Below are 21,695 nucleotides of genomic sequence, written 5' to 3' on the forward strand. Positions count from 1 at the left end.
CCTCCTCCATTGATATCCACTCCTACTACACGTCTGCACCAATCCATTAACCAGTGGTATTTGATAGCCACTTCTACTACACCAATCCATTAACCATTTCTCATCCATCCCTCTCATCTTTAATTTCTCCTCCAATGGCTTCCACCACCAAAGAAATAGCTTCAGAGCTCCCCAATCTCATCAAGCATTACAAAGATGGCACAGTCGAACGATTCTTCGGTTTTCCGTACGTCCCCCCATCTCTTAACGACCCCCAAACCGGTGCCTCCTCCAAAGACATCACCATCTCACACAACCCTTTAGTCTCTGCTCGCCTCTACCTCCCTCGAAACAAATCTCAAAAACTTCCCATCTTGGTTTACTTCCACTGCGGCGGCTTTTTCTTAGAATCGGCCTTCTCGTCCATCCACCACCGCTACCTCAACCGCCTGGTCTCCGAAGCTCAAGTTCTCGCCGTCTCAGTCGAGTATAGGCTCGCCCCGGAAAGCCCACTTCCTGCTGCTTATGAAGATTGTTGGACCGCTCTTCAATGGGTTGCTTCTCACTCAATCCATCAAGATGGTACTTCTCACAAAGAGCCCTGGCTAGTCGATTTCGGGGACTTTGATAGGCTTTACATTGGTGGAGATAGTGCTGGTGGAAATCTTGCACATAACATTGCTATGAAGGCAGGGGCTGAGAGCTTGAATGGCGGTGTGAAAGTTTTGGGGGCTATTCTGTCGCACTCGTATTTCTGGGGATCCAAGCCAATCGGGTCGGAGCCTAAAGGTGAAGACATTGAGAAGTCTCCACAGTGTCTCTGTTGGAATTTAGTTTACCCTGGTGCTGATGGAGGCATTGACAATCCATTGATTAATCCGATGGTTTCGGGTGCTCCGAGTTTGGCCGGGCTTGGGTGCTCTAGATTGCTTGTTTGTGTTGCAGGCAAGGATGAGCTGAGGGATCGAAGTGTCTGGTATTATGATTTGGTGAAGGAAAGTGGGTGGAAAGGAGAAGCGGAGTTGTTTGAAGTGGAAGAAGAGGGGCATTGTTTCCATATCTTGTATGAGAAAGAGACCGAGAATGTTGCAAAAATGATCGAACGCTTGGCTGCTTTTCTTGTCTAGTAGATTATGTTCATTTGCATGCTAGTTTTTGGTCATGTGTTAGTCCGAGAGCAAGATGCTAAAGATGATATATCTCTCAGTTGTCTATTGATATATATTAAGTAATAAATAACTCAATGAGTTTCTCTATCTATCTATGGGTTTCTGTGATGAACTTGATCCACCCTAGCTTTGTTAAAGCATGTTCAATTATGAAAAGTTATATATTTTATGCAAATTACCATAAACTACAAATTTATTCTTATTATTCCCATGCGCAAAACACAAGGCTTCTTTTCCTTTGCGGTGAGATAAGATGTCCATCTAAAGTGCAGGCAGACAAATTCTTTCTTTTTTTGTTGGCAAAAATATCCTTGGAGAGAGAGAGAGAGAGGACTCAAATCTAGATTTAGATCCGTATCTAGATCATGATCGATCAAGGCCGACGGATTTGAATTTCAATTTCTCACTCAAACATGAAGTTTGATATGTAACTTCAACAATTTGGAGTATGTTTTTGATGCGCAATTTGAATTTCTCAATTCCATTTCTATCGAATTTATGATGGGTTGTTTTGCATATGAATTTCTTTATTCTTTTTTACACTTCTTGTTATTCAAATTTGCTTTTGATATCATTCATGGTGTTGTCATCAAGTGTTAACTTATATGTAGTCTGATTTTGCTTTTTTTTTTTTTTTTTTTTTTTCTGGCTCATGCATTTCATTTTGCTTAGTCGTTGATAAGTTGCTGATTCTGTGTTTGGTGTTTGAGATTTCACAATTTTGTTTTCATTAAGTAATTGGTTGATGCAAGTATCCTTTTTGTTGGGCTTTCTAATTTGTATAAGTTTGCCAGGGTAGGTGCATGTTTTGATTCCCTATTACTCTATTTGTTATCATTACATATATTATGTTAGTGAAGTTCTTATGAATTTCAGATTATCTTTTCAATCTATATACTGACCCTTAGTAGCAATTACTCTATTCCTATTGACTCACAGTAGCAATTACCCTGTTCATACTGAATCTCAATAGCAATTATTCATTTTCATACTAACCCCCTGACAATTCTATTATGACCCTCAATAAAATTTACTCAGTTCCCTGTTAACTCTCAGCAGCAATTCCTCAATTTCCTATTGACCTTAGTAGGAAACATGTCATACTACTGACAGTCAGTAGCAATGATGCTTTATTCAATTATCACTTATAGTTAGTAGTTATCCAAATTTTACTCACAATGAACAAGAACTACTCCAATTTTCACTAACCCTCATTAGAGAATTCATAGGCACGTTAACCAAGTCCTATGATTGAGAAACTGTCTTTACATTTGTATCTACTGGTGCTACCTTATTAACTATTGTTGTTGGTGGGATATGGATCCCACTTACCACCAAATTCTATCAACCCTCAGTAGTAGTTACAAAAGTCTACTGATCCTCAGTAGCACTTATAGCACTTACTAGATTCTATTGACCCTCAGCAGTAGTTACCAGAGTCTTCTATCCTCAGTAGCACTTACAACACTTACCATATTCTACTGAACCTTAGTAGCATTTACCAGATTCTACTGACCCTCAGTAGCAATCAGTTCCTACTTCCTACTAGCACTTAATAGTGATAATCCAATTAATGTATACTAATGAGTTTAACGATGACCCAAATTCTACTAACCCTTAATAGCAATTACCAAATTCTATTGATCCTCAGTAGCAGCTACCAGATTCTACTGACCGTCAGCAGCAGCTACCAGATTCTACTGACCGTCAGCAGCAGCTACCAGATTCTACTGACTGTCAGCAGCAATCAGCTCCTACCGGCACTTAATAGTGATTAATCAATATATACTAATGAGTTAAATGTTTTGATATGAGCTTCATATATTCAATGGATTTAGTAGTCCATTTATTTATCCATACATGTGACTTGCCTCATTTATGCAGTTATTCCTTAATTATTAGATATATAAAGTAAGTTGCGCCAAACCACCAACAAATACTGCATATAGTCACTTTTACTATATAACCATAATAGCTGACATGTTAATCGTTTGTTCATTATTTGCAGTTTCCACAATGACTACCAAGAGAAAGATTTGTAATGTAAAGACATAAACTATAAACAACACCAGAGCTAAAAACGCAAGGTCAGAAAGAGCGATGAAGACCAAGAATATAGCAAAGGAGAAAATACTATTTTGTGCTGTACTGCAAAATCAATCTCATAACTGGCTATGAAAGTTGAAGCTGTTTTTGTGGTGTAGGACGTTAATCAAGTATAACATTGAAAATGCTACTACAAAATAATAAGGTTGCAAATATTATTGTTAGATAATAGTATTATATAATGTTTTAGATAGATTTGGGTGATGAATGAGTCAAAAATTAAACATCTTTTGTTTGTATATTGAATGTGGTGGCAATTTTTTAATTAACATCAACTTCAATGTTTATTTTATATTAGTCAGAACTTAAAGGGACCGCATGAGCATTAATTGGTGTTCCTCTGCGCATGAGTATTGGGCTAGGACATTTGACATTTTTGGTAAATTGCTCTATATTTTACTAAGGGGAAAATATATATATATATATATATAAACGGTACCCAACTTAAGACCCAATCTAAATTTCTTTACCTAAATTTTCGAAACTATCACAATGATATCCAAAATAGCCAGCCCTACCCAATATTCATACCTGCCGTCCATGATGGTGTTAATCCGCATGCCACGTGGCATATTTTTGTTATTTACTTATCCATGCCCTATTCTTGATTCCATTTTCTTTCTCCCTTTCTTTGTCTCTCTGCCTCTTTCATTTCTCTCTCTCTCTCTCTCTCTCTCCTCTCTCTCTCTCTCTGAGCATGAGCTCCATCGCTGTCTATACTCAAGCTCCTCATCCCAAGCAACTTGAATCTCAATCCAGTCCATACATTAACCAGCAATATCCCATCAGCTTCTGAATTACTATTACTATCAATCTCCCTCCCCCCCCTCTCTCTCTCTCATTACAAAAAAAGAAAGAAGCAATGGCTCTAATGAGACCTTTATTAATTGCTGTTCTGTGTTCTTCTTGTTCTCTCTTTGAGTTCTTCATGCTCATTTCTTCATAATTAAGTGATGATGCTAATCGTGAAGCAACTGGCTCAGAGAGAATTATGAATGGATTTGTAAAGGATACCTCTCTTTCAGGATGGTGGTTATGGTTGAGAGGAAGGCTTCTGATTTCAGAAGGGATAGAGGAGATGAAGAGCAAATGGTTTTCTTTTGGCAAAGAAAGAGAAAATGGATTAGAAAGCCAAAAACAATGGTTTTATTTTTCTGGCCGTAGGATTTTGGAGTGAGTGGAAATGAAGGGCTAGTATTCCTTCATAAGTGAATACTTAACTAATAAAAAATTCAATTAAAAAAAACACTAATAAAAAGTAAAAACTAAGGTTAAGGCACGGAATGACCAAAATATCCCTGAAATTATGCCACCTAGCATAACAATTAACGCCGTTTTAGACGACGTTTATGGATGTTAGGTCAGGCTGGATAACTTGGGTACCAATGTTATAGTTTTTAAAAGTCAGGTATGAAAGTGTTAATGTCTAAGATTCAGCAGTAGCTAAACCTTGATTAACGCCGGTCCGATAGGCGGACCGCTACCTACGGTGTTCTCAGAGTTTCCGTTACCTGTCAAATGAAATACAGAGGGTGTTAGAGGGAGACCGCGTTGGGCGGTCTTCTCTTCTCCGATGCCTAAGTTAGTCAATGTGTTTATGTTGACAAAGTTATAATAGGTAAGTAGTAAATGCGTAATTAATGAGGAGAGAGGAGTTGACCTTTTATATATGGGGAAGAGGCTGACCTCTTCCTTGTTTTCGATGTCAGAATGATATGCTTCAGTTCCCAGCTTCTGGAGCTTCTGATGTTGCTTTGGTACGGCGCGTCAGCGGTGATCTGGGGGCGAGCCAGGGCTCATGCGGTAGCCTGCTTGGCTGTGTTTCCGTAGGTCACACTGTTAGCGGTAGTTGGTACCGCTGGCGGTAGCATGAGCGTGGCTCATTATAGCTAATTATGCTTGCAAATGGTCGTGTAAGTACAAGTCCTGCAAGTCCCCAGTCAAGGAGGGCAATCTTGGTTGGGGAGTTGCTTATCGGTTTGAAGTGTTACTTCCACTAGACTTGCAAGAGCATAATTAGCGTCAGTATGTTGTCAACCATGGACTTTCTGAGCAAACTCTTTATACCCTTTCGGGTGGGCCCCTGCTAGGCCCCCCAGGGAGTCCCCCGCTCCCCGGCTAAGATAGACCTCCATTTGGTCGGTGTATTGTTTGTTGAGGGGAGTTGCGCTGAGCAGAGGGTGTTGGGTAGCGAGTCCAATCTTTTATACCCAAGTTGCGGGGGTCAACGTGCCTGATCAGGGCCGTCGAAGACTGTTGTCGTGTCCCCGTGTCCCCGAGGGACGTAACCTGACTGTAACGCCACGTGGCGGTCGTTGTCAGAATGAGGTGTTACCTCGAGAATTGCAGTTGGCGGAAGTTCCTTCGCTGATAGTAAACGGTAAGCAAAGTCACGGGGACCTGCTTGGTGGTAACCCGGTGAGTGGTGTTTTGCTCAGCTGAGACTGTTGCTTTCACGATGCAAGGGGAGAAGTTCCGCTAGCCATGTTGCCCGTAGCAGATACTGTCTCGCTTGTAAGGTGTTAAAGGAGATAGTTCTGCTAGTGGAGTTGCGCCTAGTGGAGACTCGCTTGCAAGATGAAAAGGGAGAAGTTCCGCTAGTGGAGTTGCCTCTAGCGGAGACTCTCGCTTGCAAGATGAAAAGGGAGAAGTTCCGCTAGCGGAGACTCGCTTGCAAGATGAAAAGGGAGAAGTTCCACTAGCGGAGACTCTCGCTTGTAAGATAAAAAGGGAGAAGTTCCGCTAGCAGAGTTGCGCCTAGCGAAGACTCTCGCTTGCAAGATGAACAGGGAGAAGTTCCGCTAGCAGAGTTGCTCCTAGCGGAAACTCTCGCTTGCAAGATGAAAGGAGAAGTTCCGCTAGCGGAGACTCATGCTTGCAAGATGAAAAGGGAGAAGTTCCGCTAGCGGAGTTGCGCCTAGCGGAGACTCTCGCTTCCAAGATGGAAAGGGAAAAGTTCCGCTAGCGGAGACTCTCACTTGCAAGATGAAATGGGAGAAGTTTCGCTAGCGGAGTTGAGCCTAGCGAAGACTCGCTTGAAAGATGAAAAAGGAGAAGTTCCGCTAGCGAAGTTGCGCGTAGCGGAGACTCTAGCTTGTAAGATGAAAAGGGAGAAGTTCCGCTAGCAGAGTTGCGCCTAGCAAAGACTCTCGCTTGCAAGATGAAAAGGGAGAAGTTCTGCTAGCGGAGTTGCGCCTAGCGGAGACTCTCGCTTGCAAGATGAAAAGAGAGAAGTTTCGCTAGCGGAGTTGCTCCTAGCGGAGACTCGCTTGCAAGATAAAAAGGGAGAAGTTCCGCTAGCGGCGTTGTGCCTAGCGGAGACTATCTCAACGATTAGCGATCTTCCTTTTCAATGGTTGCCTTGGATAGACGCCTTGTCTGACGGCGTCCGACTCATGGCTAACATGTATTGGGTTAGCGTGTGGAATAATGTTCTCGCAGCACGCCTGTCGCTTCGCCATAAATGCGAGTAATTATTGGTTTTGTAATTGAGGCGACGCCTTGGTTAATCCTGAGATTAAGTGCGATCGTGGGCCACGTGTTCAGTTGTCGTGTGACGTTGTTTTTCAGCAGACGGTCTAGATTGCTTTGATGTTGACATAAAAGATAGGGAAACCTGGAGGTTTAACACTTTGTACTTAACTATTATCGTCGTCCTCAAGCCTTGCTCTGAGATCTAAGAATAAGATTTTGCAATCCCCATGAAGCTGTCGATCTCTGGTGGATGGAGACCTCGTGAAGTGAAGACGAGCATCCTCGAGTATACCTGAGTTTCTATCCTTAAGGTTGGTAGCCCAAATCTCTTTCCTGTTGTATTGGGTTTTTGTTTACTTCTGTCAATTTCTGGTTTTTTGTTTGTTTGTTTTTTTTTTTTTGAAGTGGTTTCTGGCACTCTCCGGTGTCTCTAAGGGTCTAGAGTTGTGTTTGGGGGGTGCGTTTTAGGTGTTTGATAGGAGGTTTAGGATTCTTGCCTTACTAGTGGTCGAATCTGGGTTGGAATGTGTGCGTTTTGCTCTTGTTTTGGCACTTTTTGGGTTTTCTGGGTATTGGTGTTGTTGATTTTCTTGGGTGAAAACAGAGATAAGGGTGAGCTTAGATCCTGTTAGAATTGACTGGTTTGGGTTTTAGGGTTTCTGATGGCTAGCGTTGTAGAGATCTCGAGCAGTGAGGATTCCGGGTCTGACGTGTCACTCTATGTGGCAGATAGGATGTTTATTGACTCGTTGCGTCTGTCTGCCCCTGCAGGAACCTCACTGTCCAAACCGCTAGACATCGTGCTACTGCAAACCATACCTTGGGAGGTTGCCATGGGTCGTGCCGGTCGTCCTGAGAGTTCTAGGGCAAGAGAGGAAGTTGCCGCTCTTAAAAGGCGGGAGGAGAGGCTAGAGAGCAATAGCGCTGCTAGCGGTTCCGCTGGTGTGGTGAGAGAGGCTGGCGGGGAAGAGGTTGAGTCAGCTTGGGTTCTCCCTAATGGCACCGCAGTTGATCAGGCTGGAGGGTCGATGACGGCAGCTGCCATTAATAGTGTGAAGGGGGTTTTTCGCCTCCCCGGCGTGGTGAAATTGCGGCTGCCGACCGCCAATGATAGGGCCTCCATTCTGCCAGCGGGGCATGCCACCGTTCAAGAGTCCATCTTTCGCCAGGGTGTCACCTTCCCACTACTCCCCAATCTTCAGATTTTGATATGCGAGTTTGGTTTCGCTTTTAGGCAGATCTGCCCCAACATGTGGCGGTTGCTGTTAGCGCTGAACTTGTTGTGGCGTCTATCTAGGTGTGAAAGGCCGACTGTGGTGGAGGTGCTTCACTTCTATGAGCTTACCTATGTGAGGCGACAAGGGTGTAGCGGACAAGTGAACCTCACCCGCCGCCAGGGGGCATCCAAGTTGATAGAGAATCTGAAAGATTCGATGTCTCCCTGGCGGTTGACCTATTGCGTGGCGACCTCGTGGTGGGAGTATGATGCAGGTGTAAATGAAGGGGCGCCGACATATAGGATCAAGTTAGAGTTCTAGCCAATCCGAGGTTGTTGACAGTCATTGCTGACTGAAGTTGGTGGATGTTGCCCATACGATGTGCCTGTATTATGTATTTTTTCTAATCATTAACGCGCGAAGAGCAGTGTCACTTGGCTAGGATAAAAGGCTGTTGGAAAAACTGTAACCTGCTCGACCTCCACCTGCTCACCGGGTGGGAATTGTTGGTTGATCTAAGACTGACACGCGTCGTTGGTAAGTAGTTCCCATTGATATGTCTATTTTTTTTTTTTTTTTGATTTATATGATGGTTACAGATTCTCCGCCGGGAAACAAAGCTAGTCGCGAGGCGTTTGAAAAGGCCATGGATCGTGCAGAGATCAATAATTTCCTGGAGAGCATGTACGCCCTGGGCTGGAGGCCTAACAAACTACCGTTGATCCCGAGACACTAGCGGTGAGCCAATCGGAGATTCCAGTAGTGTTGTCGATGCCGCATCATTCTTATCTTGGCGCCGACGATTCGCCCGTGGTTCAGGCGGGAGCTAGTGCTATTCAAGGGACAATTGGCGGGAGCAAGGCCCCTACTGGGCCTGTGTAGCAGAAAAGTGAGTGCCCGCCAATAGACGTGGTCCCCAGAAGGAGAGGGTGGTGCCCTCAAATGAGCTAGTGACTATTGCGGGGTTGGAACCGCAGATGAGATCGCTCCCTGTCACCGCTGGTGCTACACTGGTGGTACTGCATAGGAAGCGGCGGCAAAATGACACGGATGAGGAGGATGACGCAGCTGATGCTGAGACTATTTGGGCCAGCCAACAGAAGAAGGCAAAGCAGGCCCTGCCAAAGGTGACTGTGGCCGCCAGCTGAGAGGTGCAGACGAGTGATTTGGATTTGTTTGCCGTGTACGCCGAATTCCTGACCAACCCCGAGTGGGAGTTTCTCTTTCATCTTTGTGAACGGTTGGGGTTCGGCGGACTGGAGAGCATCGTGTGCTCTACCGCTATTGACCAATCGCCTTTCAGCTCGGCCTTTAGGCATCTGTCTGTTGGGTTGCACGAGATGTTTCTGGAGGGGTCGAGCCAGCCCCGGGTGGAGCAGCAGTTGCGGGAGGAGATGAACGATCTCCAGAGGGAGTTGGGGGAGGCCAACGATAAGCTGGCGGAGGTTCAGCGGCACCTGACCAAGGCAGAGTGTGACGCTGCAGATGCTCGTGGCAAGTTGAATGTCGCTATTGAGCGGGACTTGGAGCGGAACGACTGTGTGGCTCAGTTTGAGCAAGATATAATTTTGCTGAAGGATCAGCTAGCGGCGAAGGTCAAGAAGATTGAGATCCTTCAGCGGGATTCAGTCGCCAAATATGCGGAAGTGAAGCGGTTGGAGGGTGAGGTTGCCCAGCAGGAAGCGGAGAAGAGCCGAATGAAGGCGTTCAAGTAGTCGGCGGAGTACAAGATGGCAATGATGGAGGCAGCGAAGGCCGGGGCCGCCGCCAACTTGGATTTTCTGAAGCAAATGGGTGCCATTGACTGGGTGAAGGCGTCCCAACCCGCCGAGCCGTCTGGTCAGCGGGAACCCGCAAGTAGTGTGGTCCTTACTGGAGTCGAGGGTGTCCGCTCAGGTAGTGGAGAAAGTGGTTAGCGTCCGGCGGACGATTCTCAGCGGACTCCACCTCCTACCCAATCCGAAGTCTCTCATGTTAGTTTCATGGTCGCCCACACCCGCAAGGATGGCACCATAGTGATGCCGAGCCCTACCGCACATGGATCTGATCAGACGAGCTGCCTGACTGGGCAACAACCACCGCCGGTCGGGGAAGAGGTCGCCTCTGCTCCTGAGAACTGAAACTGTTCCCTAGCTTTGTAGTGCCACTGAGGCTTTGCTGTTTTTTTTTGTATTGTGACAATATCTTTGGGTGAGGAGTCCCGACCCTTAATATATGCAGTTTGTTTTTTGCATTTGAATTTTCTAAGTGTTGGATTCCTTGTGCTGTTTACATGTTGTCATACTGCCAGAGTTTTGACTTGTGCTTTTGTTAATCAACGAAATATTAAAGGAATTAAAATTGTTCCAAGTGCACAGTGTGGCGAACATTGTTGGCGTTGCCAGTAAACTTTTGTGCTTGTACTTGGTGACAATGGTTTGAATAATGGGGAGTGAAATTTGCACTCCCCAAATTGCATTCTACACTCCCACTATCAATTTTAATATTTTTATATGTTCTTTTCATACATCTCTCCGATATTACCCTTAATATTACAATACTCTCCCTCTCTCTCTCTCTCTCTCTCCCTCTCCCTCTCGCTCTCTCTCTCTCTGTCTCTCTCTCTCTCTCTCTCTCTCTCTCTCTCTCTCTCTCTCTCGTATACTTCATTGCTTTCAGAGCAAAGAATCGTAATGAAGCTGGAGATATGAATTTATATTACTTGCCGGAAAGCAATAGGGTATACGAGATGGAGACGTAGTATGTTAGGTGGAGAATTGGAGGAGCAGGGCGACTCGAAGCATAAGCCGTCGTCACGGAGGTAGCGGAGGAGGGGGGAGCTTCTGGGTCGGATCAGCGGATTTGGGTAGGAATATGCCGGCCGAGATGGGTGGGTTGGTAGATGCGGAAGAAAAGGAACTCGTGTTAGATGTCGGAGTGATCTGCGACGGCGGCTATTGGAGAAATGGTAGAGTAGTGTTGGTGGTTAATAATTGATTGAGAAGGTTTAATTGGGTCAGCTGATCAAGTCGTGGGATTTCATGATCATCACAAATCCAATCGAGTAATCTTTCTGGGTTTTGTTTTCTCAAAATCAAATCAGTCACAAAATCTTTCTGGGTTTTGATTTCGTGAAAGATTTGTGTTTCAAATAAGGGTAGAATTTTGATATCAATTTAGAAGATTTGTGTCTTAAAATTTCAGGATTTGGCAATGATCTCATAATTGATTCTTCAACAAAATCTGTCCACAGAGAAAAGGCTTCCCTAGATCGTAGTTCAACTGCTGATTCATCATTGGTTGCTGATGGAAAGTCAGGAATTACTTACAGCAATGGTGATCATGAAATTGAATCTGTTTTCACCCACGGCGAAGATGAACATGCAAGAAGTCCCAATGGCAGTCTAGCTGGAAGGACTGCTGTAGACAGCCCGTCTGGAGAGTTATTGCTTCGTGTTATTGCTTCCAACAAGGACCGAAATGTCTATGAATTGAGGTACTTCAACATAGCTGAGAATGAAGCAGAGGAGGAAGATTGATATTCTGGAATATTTTTGTCAAACCCGTTGTGCTTGGTGAAATTAATGCCGTTTTGCAATTTTGTTTTCTTTATCTAGTTGTGAGATATTGCTACTATTGGACAAGATTATAAGGTGTTCAATTCATTGTTAACCCAAAAAAAATTTGATGACATTGATTCTATTTGGGGATTTAATACTGACAAGGGCAAGGTGAGACTAACATCTGAAGTACTGCTCTAGCTAGTGGTTGTAAGACAACAGCAAATGCATTGATGTTTCCCATATATGATGTCAACTTGTAGGGCTCAGATTCTGAGAAGCACAAAGATTTCTTTGGATCTGATGACTATGGTGTCAACCCAGTAAGAACTGGATCCCCCAATGCAGATACCACCTTTTAGAAGAAGAGCATTTTCTTTGAAGACTCTGTTCCTAGCACACCAGCCTCGAGGTTTGCCAACTCGCCAAGATATAGTGAGGCCGGGGATCACTACTTGAAGATATTGAAGATATTGTCAATTTGGTTTTGCTTCTTGAAATTTTTTCAATTCAGCTATAGAAGAGAGATGAGAGAAAACTAAAAGAAAAAAGAGATGAGATCGAATAGGTGAAAAGGCCAGAGAGAGAGACAGAGTGTTTTGGAAGCTCTAGGGGCAAATGTGGAATAGTATAATGAAAAGGTAGAATTGCAAGTAAAAAATATTAAACAAATGGAAGGGGAGTGCAAAATGTAATTTGGGGAGTGCAAATTTCACTCCCCTGAATAATTCCTAGTTTCATTAATAGCTGACAGATCAGCGTTTTACAAAAGCAGGGTTGTACCCATTGGGTAGCTTCCTTTAGCTAAACATTGAACAAAATTTAGCTAAGTCAAGATGCTCTTGGGTAGCGGCATGACTATTTGTAGTAATATCATAGGTGTTCGGTATTCTAAGGGTGGGTTGTTGTGACGCCATCCTTGTCCATTAGGTAGAAGGTACCAGGGCTAACGACTTCCACAATTTTGTATGGACCTTCCCGAGTTGGGAGGAATGCCGTTGGCGGTAGAATGACTTCCTTCATTACCCAGTCCCCCAGTTGGAGGTTCCGGGCCTTGACCCTAGCGTTGTAGAAATGTGATATCCGTTGCTCGTTTTGCAAATTGTGCAAATGGGCCTTGTGTCGTTTCTCCTCTAGGAGGTCCCTGCCGAGGTTGATGCCTTCGTCGTTGGTCTCAGGGCAGTAGCTTTCGACCCTAGCGGTGGGTTGGGTTACCTCAATAGGTAGGACAACTTTAGTTCCGAACATCATGCAGAATGGTGTTTCACCAGTGGCGGAAGTTAGGGTAGTCCTGATGGCCCACAGAACTTCCGGAAGCTTCTCCGCCCATAAACCCTTTGCGTCGTCGAGTTTCTTTTTTTGCAGCTTCTTGATTATCTTGTTTGCTGCTTCGACTTGGCCGTTGGTTTGGGGGTGAGCGACAGATGTAAAACTCATCTTGGTGCCCAGGTTAGGGGTTAAAGATATGAGTTCCTTGTTGTTGAACTGTGTGCCATTGTCTGTGATGATTGTGTGGGGGATGCCATAGCGGTAGTAGATATTCTTCCAGAGGAAGTGAGTTACCTTGGCGATAGTTATTGCTGTCAGTGGTTCTGCCTCTATCCACTTGCTATTGTAGTCGATGGCAACAATGATGTATTTGAACTGGACTTTGGCAGTTGGGAATTTTCCCATCAAGTCCAGGTCCCAAGTGGAGTGAATCCATGGACCAACGATGGTTGACAGGGGTCCCGCCGGGGCATGGGGGAGGTCAGCGTATTGTTAACATTTGTGGCAAGACCTTGACACCCTTCTGGCGTCTTCGCCTAGCGTGGGCCAAAAGTAACCCTGTCGCATTGTGTGATTGGCCAAAGACTTGGTGCCCGAGTGGTTTCCACACTCCCCGGCGTGTATCATTGCGAGAACGACCTTTCCCTCCTCTAGGGTTAGACACTGGAGGTTGGGATGGGTGAACCCCTGGCGGTAAAGCTTGCCATTCTGGATGTTGTAGCGGGTTGCTCTCCGCTTTAGCTGTCGTGCTTCGACTTTATCCGCTGGTAGTGTTCCATTGCGCTTATATTCAATGATTTCATCCATCCAATTGGGATTGACCTCGATGTTGAAAATTCCGCTACGGTTTTTGTGATGCTTGGCTTGTCAAGGCATTCCACCCTTGTGTCTGCTGGACTTTGGTGAGGTTGGGCGGTTGCTAGTCTTGCCAGTGAATCAACCTTGGAGTTCTTTTCCCTGGGGATCTGTGTGATGGTGTGAAATTTGAATTTTTTAAGGAGCATCTTGACGTACTCCAAGTATGCCGCTAACTGTTTGTCTGTTGGCCACCCATACAACTTTTCATGGAGATATATCCTTGTGCCATATCCCCACATACTTGTTAGCAGAGTTATTAGGGCTGAAGAAGCCTAACTCAAAAATGTGGCCAGGGGAAACTAGAGTTTGTCCCTACACTAACGGTTAGGAAGGAGTTATCCCATCAACTTCAGCACAATGATAATGTGATGGAAGGAAGCTAAAAAAGAAGATCAAAAGGAAGAAGAACATTAGTTTTTATATATCTATCAGAATTTTGGAAAAAGAAGATATTTGTTGTAAATAATTATGGATAAATCATTTAAATAGATGTTGCGTGATAAATGCCTATCCGTATATATTGGTGATTGATAGAATTGTATGTAGGAGTAAATGACGTTGCTATTAAACGTTACCTTTTTGTGTACACCATGTACTCATATATAAACCTCCTCATAGTGAGATGAATCGACACACTCCATTCTCTACGTCTAAACTCTCTCTCTCTCTCTCTCTCTCTCAAATTCTTCTACTATCATTTTACAATACGTTATCAGCACGAAAAGCTCTGAAATTGCTGATCAACCAAAGGAGAATCAATGTTCAATCTGGTTTAGGATCTAAATCACAAACAAGCTCTTGGATTGGCTGAGAAGATAACATTCTTTGTTCTGCACAAATAAGCTGAAAATTCATCATTTCTTCATCAAGTAATGTTTTCCAAAATCTAATTTTATATCTATAGTTATTGAGCCTATTGATTGAATATGAAAAATCACCATGATGCATGAACCCTAATCCTATCTGATTTATTTATTTGGCACATATATTTGTATATATTCATTCATGTGTTTTGGATTGTTTGATTGCAAAAGAAAAGGAAAATAATTTTAGGATTCTTGGATTTGAAGAACTTTGTAGCGCACACTTGGTCCAGTATTACCAAATAATGCATACCAATTGAAAACAAGCAAAGACAGAATGTGCTGCTCCTGCGATTCGAACCTAGCCACAGCATACACTAACCCAACATGTTGTCCCACTATGCCATCATGACAAGCTAGTATTTATCAACACCATTTAATATTAACTAGCAGATTCAACGTCATTTAATTGGTGTTTTATCAATTCATGTTTTGGTTTTGATTGACATTTATCCAAAACAATTACTGATAGGAGCATCTTATGCGACTTGTATATGGTTAATCCCTATATTAATCTTTGCTAGTTTATTCTATTTTCTCTTTATTTATTTACTTTTGTGTTTATTAGGCTTTTCGGAGCATATATACAAAAAGAAGATAATATTGAGGAAAGATGCGCAAATAAGAAAAAGCTTGAAGTCCTAGCCCACGTAGAAGACCTTGACGGAACGAGAAGCCCAATCCATGGAGATATCCAACAAATTACGGAGATATTCGCAGAGATATTGATGATGACATGATGAATTCTCATTAGACAAAGTGATGTGGAGAAATCCTAATTCAATAAGAGAATTAAGAAGTTGATTTTCTCTACACTTTAAGGACTCTCAAACCAAAAAGGAATGAAGGAGGACTCAAGAACACTATAAAAAGGCTAGAAAAGCTAACGAAAAGACTCTTAAGCGCGAGAATCAAGCAAGAAACCTGAGCAGAAGAAAGCAGATCAGCCATCCACCGACCAGTCGTTCTGACGACTTTTCCAACTTGATTTTTAAGGTTTTTCTGTTTTACTTTGCTTATGAATTCTTTTGTGCTTCTAATTCAAACCATGTGCAACTAAATTCTAAGTAGTTAGGGCATGTTGAAGCCCCAATCATGATTGTATGCCATGCTATGACATTTAATTACTTTTTGTTTATTCAATGGATGAGAACCTAATTACTATTTTTACATTGATCATTTCTTTATGTGCTTTCTTTGGTGGCCAACTTAGATTGCATGTTTAGGATTCTATTGCTATGAATGATCATTGCCTGTTTCTTTTAAGAAGGTTCCGTTGAAAGTTCTAGAGTAGTAAATCGTCTATAAGGCAAGTGATTAGGTTCCTAGATTAATTGAGACGCGTCGTACTCATGATGTCTTGTGATGTCTCGTTTTTCTTAATCTTAATCATTTCTATGTGTTAAATCTAGAGTTGCGTCAACCTAGGTTGCATTTTAGGAAATAGGTTAGGTGTAGAGCATCTCTCACCTAGCATACAAGTAAGGAAAAACAATAGGTTAATTTAGGCGTTGGGTTAACTTGAGCATCTTCATCCGTAGGTAAATAAGACTAGGTTAAACATGGTTTGCATACTTGATTGATTGGTGACGGATACATTCCCTGACTTCTGTTCTCTATTGATTCTCAACCTTAAGCAATTTCATTATTTGTTATTTACTTTCAATTGTTTTCACAAACTTCACAATCAACTCTTAAACTTGGGAAGTCTTACAATTAGTTCCATAAGTCCTCTGCGGGAGACCCTACTTCCTTATTCTACAATTGACATTCAAATCGGTAGTAGGAAAATTGTTGGCATAAAAATAACCGATCAATTACCATAATAATTTCACAATATATCCTTTATTACTACATTTTAATATCGTATATTACGCGAATTATGGGCTTAATTTTTGGTTACACAAATCTGAATTATGCCATTATAATTCCTTATGCTAGAAGCATTATGGGCTAAATTATTACGCGATTATTACATTAACGTTAAGCCAGAAGCATTTGCCCAATTTATTACCTATACGAAATGCCAAAAGCATTAATGGGACTTGAACTCATTCCCTTGGTACATAACCGCTAAATAAATAATATTTATTTGGTCATTTATTTCATATTTAATTTATTTCGGTTTCATTGATAATTACTTTCGCATTAAGTTGTTTCTATTATGATTTAATAACATATATTGAATTTGGTTATGTTGTAATGGTGAATATGAAATGAGGTTGAGTCAGAAGCTCAAATCAAGCCCAAAGTCACAACAATAAACCCGAGCCAGAAGCTTAGGCCAGAACAAAAGCTCGCCGTGTGTTGCCATGACAAAGGTTATGAACTTTCTCAAACTAGGCTCATCTAATTGGATGCGATGTCTAGGTAAGGTTTAGATGAGGCTGTGTATTTAAGTGAGTCTCGCTCCACCTAAACCTTATCCTTCCTTACCTGGTCGTATTCAATTGGAGTTACCGTAAGGGTTGAGTAGTAACTTTTCATTCCTTGCCAGACCAGCCTGAGGCCAACATGCCCACTCTCCCTCTGCAGAACCTAGCAGCCCAGTAGGCCTCACATACTCTTTGACTAGTGCATGAAAGTCTGGGTCATGAGCTCGCAGACTAAGCCCGATAGGTTCAATATCAAGCCCACTCTTTCTTTGGTCTAGCAAAACCAAATAAAAGGAAAAATGATTTGATTCTGCTGAGATTTGAACACAATCAACGTGCATGTCATTATGACTTTTGTAAATAGATTCACCATATTTATGTGTAATTAATTTCTAGAAGCATTTATTAACATAATTGTGTGATAATTAATATGTTATATTACTAGCATGCAATTGATATCTCAATTGATTTGTGATTTTCATTTATCCAGTTTGTGAGATATTATTTCAATTTGCTCTATTCAATATTATTGTGTTACTTGTCTAAATTTTTGCACTAGAATATATGTGTAGAAAATGTCGTACCTAATGAACTAGAAGTTCTAAATGAACCAGTAGTTCATACATATATCGAACTGGTAGTTTCGATAATGTCATTTAAGAAACTTGAAGTTTCCTTTATAAATTCACCACACATGATAAAACCAGTAGATTTAACATGTCTAATCCGATTTTTTTATACCATGTTATAGAACCTGAAGTTCTTATTAGTTGCTTATGGACGATATTACCCAAAGCATTAGGAATTTAAGATTATTTGTTCCTTTCCTGTAAGAAATGTCAAATCTCAACAAGCTTAACTTTGGTGCATTGGAGGTTTCCAGAAGAAACTATCTAAAGCCACCAAAATCAACATGATCTTTGCTATCAATGTGGAAGAATTGGCCACTAGCATGGTCTTGAAGCACACATCGTAAATGAGTATCACGCCAATTGTGGAACTCGCACTACTAGAATTTTGCCCTTAGACATCACGACAATTACATCGGTGAGGAATTCACGCGATGTAAAAAAATGTCATTAACATCGATTCCTCAAATACCGATTTCTATGCATATTACTGACATCGATTTTTACTGTTGACCGATGTCTATATTTTCATTTTAAAATTTTCAAAAACGCGGAAAGACTAAGTTAAAACTTTTCAGGAACGCGGGGAACAAAATTTTCATTCCCCGCACTTAATATTTTTCCAACTCACTTTCTCTCCTCTTATTCCCCGAACCCTAGCCCTCTCCTCGTTCCTCTCCCACTCTCTTTTCACGGCCACCACCGCCTCCCTCTCCTCCGCTCACTCCCTTACTGTCTCTCTCCCCCTCATTAACTGCTAGCAAGCTCTCCTAAAACGCCTAAAACGCGATCTGACCTAAAAGTTTTCGACTAAAGCTCGCCTCTCTCTCTCTCTCTCTCTCTCTCTCTCTCTCTCTCTCTCTCTCTCTCTGTGTCTCTCTCCGGCACGGCCGCACGACGCCTTTTCTTTCTTCGACGGTGACGCCGTGATGGACTGACGGTGCGCGGTGAGTCTGGGTTTCTGTAATTCTCTTAATTTCTGCTTCTGGGTCTTCACTCTTCAATCGATTTATGGCTTCCTCTTAATTTCTGCTTCTGGGTATTCAATTTTCAATCTTCAAGTCTGGGTTTGACTCCAACTCTACTAGGTGAAGCAGCTTTGATTTCAGTTTTTGACTCGATTTCGGAAACTTCAAGCTTGGTAAGTTGCTGCCATCTTTCTTGCTTCGATTTCTGGGTTCGAATTGCATTTGTTACTTTTGCTATACGCTATACATACGACTGATATGAGATGAAAATTGGATATGTGATCTGTTTTGTCCTTCTGGATTTCTGGGTTCGAATTGCATCTGTCCCTTTTGCCTTTCTGTTTTGACTTTTGACTTGAAAATGTGGATATATGTGGGTTTGAATTTCTGGTTTTATGACTGATATATGTGGATGCTTACTGGACATTCTGATTAAATGATTTTCTCTTTTCATAGTTGCGTATTTGCTGGGTCTTCCTATTCTAGGTTATTCTCTAGATATTGGGAAAGAGCATGTAAATCTCATTGATCAAAGGCTGGAAAAGCTGATATACAGTGGGCAGCTTGATGCAAAGGAACTAGACAGGTACTTATATCATAGTTACAGCTACTACAATTTAGCATTTTGCTTCAGTAGTTTCACTTCTTTGTGTTTGTCTGAGATTGCTTTTATACAAAATTTTTAAATAAGAGTAATGTGTTACTTCTGAAACTGTAACAAATGCAGTCTTTACAATAGTGCATCTTTTCTCTGTACCCCCATTAGTCTGAATCAGTGTTTCCATAATCTAATTTGGTAGAGGAGAAAAATCAGTCTATTGTATCATGTTCATTTGTGTTCCAATCATTTTTTTGCTTGTACATAGTGCACTCCATTGAGGCATTATAAACTATACATTTGAATTCATGACTAGTGGGGACAAATTTAACTAATATACCCTTTTAATTAGGTTGGCTGTGGTAGCAATGGCTGGACTCGCAGCAGAAGGTCTGAAGTATGACAAAGTGATTGGTCAATCTGCTGATCTCTTCACTCTTCAGGTTTATAGTCACCGTTTTCCTAGTGTTTATTCTTGTCTAGATATTATTTAATCTCAATCTGAGAGACTTAATTTTATATCCCAGAGATTTATCAACAGAAGCAAGCCACAGCTTAGCAAAGATCAGCAACAAAATCTTACTAGATGGGCTGTAAGTGACTAAGTTCCTCTTTTTACAACCTGCATGCTCTACTGAGTTATAAGTTTCTCGACAAGATTAGTATTTCTTGACAACCTGCATGACAGTCGAAAAGATTAGTATTTCTCTCTGTCTTGATTGAAATGGAAAATGAGGAAGTGAGGTACTAATTTGCCGTTTTCTGCAATAATATGTGAAAGTGGGGAAGAGGCTAGAATGATCTTTTGAGGTTGGGATTGGGATATGTTTTTCTTGGGTCATAGATTAGAGGTCATTACTAGTTAATGGGCAATTTATTAAACATCTAATGTCTCCTTCGACAGATAAAATAGGAACATAAAAGGGTTATGTCAATACATATATACATGAACATGTAGGAAAACTTTTCAGATAATTGGCAACTTGAACAAAAACTTTAAGGACTGTTTTTCATTTTTTGGTAATTATACTGCAAGGAGTTTAGAGAGACATGAGGTTCCAAGAGGCCCTAGATAGTTGGAATGGGTTGCTTCCATTTTCTACAAGAAATCCCACAAATGACACTGAAAGTTTTGCTCTCTGTTTGGTATAACCAGCGCATCACATGACATGTAATGAGTTGAACCAATGTAATATCTGATGACATGTATTTGTAGCAATCTTTTCACTATTTTGAAACATTATAATACCTTTTATATTTTTATTAATATAATTATATGTTATAAAATTAAAATTAAAAAAAACCGCCTAGTCCCCGACTAGGCTCCCGCCTAGGCCCCTAGGCGCTAGTCCCCGGGCTTCCGCCCGACTACCGCCTAGCGTTTTTTAGAACCTTGAACCAGACAGGATCATCAAAACCCTGGTAATTTATTTGTTTTCATTTCGCTTATTGTTCATATTTCACAAAACGAAATAATGGATCCCTATTTCAAATTTTGGTGAATTTGTTGCTATATTATGATGAACTCCATGTTAATATTGGTTGGGGATTTCAAGTTTCCAAAGCATGATACTGCAATAAAGATGCCTCTCGGAATAGTTCCTGCAAGTTTGATACTCTTGATCTCTCAATTTTATATTTTGCAGTACTTTTGTTTGATAAGTTTGAAACCTTTAAAGTCCTGGAAGTTTAAACATCTCATTTCTTATGTTCTATCCCACAGGTTTGATCGATACTCTTGATTTCTATGTAAGTTAAACATCTCATTTCTTATGTTCTAGTCCACTGGATTATGCATTTATGCCTTGCTCACTCTGTTATTTGTGTGCTTGTGTATCTCTGGCGAATTGCTTAAAATTGATATAAATCTTTTATCCAAACCTCAACTGTTTCTTCTACAATTCCAGTATGCTCATATAAAATGTGTCCAGAGGTGGTGCAATGAGAAGGGAGATATCATTTATGAAATCTGTCATCAGGTAATTAGCTAGAATGCTTTCATTTCTTTGCATATGCAGTGGTCATTTTCATGATCTTTTATAAATCTGTTTGATACCATTTCTAAGTTAGGGATTAGTAATTTTGGAAATTCCTTATATTCATATAAGTAAAGCAGCTTCGATTTATTTAGAAGCTATCATTGTCCTGCTTTCCCACTTCTTTTATTGCGATTCAATGTACCATGAGAAGATATTTTTTCATATCAATTAACTATGATAACGCATATATGTAATTTATTAGAGCATGTGACCATTTTCTGGTAACTTTGATGATTTGAAATGGTTTATTTGAATCTTCTCCAGTCATGAATTCACAGTTTGTGTTCTCTCTGATGAAAAAGTTCTTTTGATGTAGCCTTATCAACCTGGTTATACTGCCCCATCACCTCCCCCTCAGTTTGACGACACTACTATTGACATCAGGCAAGTTCACAATTTACATAGGCCTTTTAACTTAGTTAATATTGCTACTATGGGATTTTTTTTTTCCTTTTGGTTTTTCAGAATAAAAATTTCGAAAGATGCCAGGATGTGGCAGTATATATGATAGTGCTCTTTGTATAATACAATATGATAGTGCTCTTTGTATAATACAATCTTCAGGCCAATATGGTGTAGACCTTGTCTGTTTTGTAGCTCTTCTGGAGTGAA

At 41.4% G+C, this 21,695-nt stretch overlaps 1 protein-coding gene across 1 annotated transcript; it reads left to right on the forward strand.

Annotated features, from left to right (window-relative positions):
- On the forward strand, positions 1-1,239 carry LOC112200300 (2-hydroxyisoflavanone dehydratase). The gene has a single exon (XM_024341328.2). The coding sequence runs from the start codon at positions 135-137 to the stop codon at positions 1,104-1,106; it is 972 nt and encodes a 323-aa protein (XP_024197096.1). The 5' UTR covers positions 1-134; the 3' UTR covers positions 1,107-1,239.
- The last annotated feature ends 20,456 nt before the right edge of the window (positions 1,240-21,695 follow it).

The sequence above is a fragment of the Rosa chinensis genome, chromosome 4 (assembly GCF_002994745.2).
Source record: "Rosa chinensis cultivar Old Blush chromosome 4, RchiOBHm-V2, whole genome shotgun sequence".
Classification (NCBI taxonomy): Eukaryota; Viridiplantae; Streptophyta; class Magnoliopsida; order Rosales; family Rosaceae; genus Rosa; species Rosa chinensis.

Excerpts from the sequence above, each read along its gene's own strand:
- LOC112200300 (XM_024341328.2), top strand. The coding sequence starts at position 135 with ATGGCTTCCACCACCAAAGAAATAGCTTCAGAGCTCCCCAATCTCATC.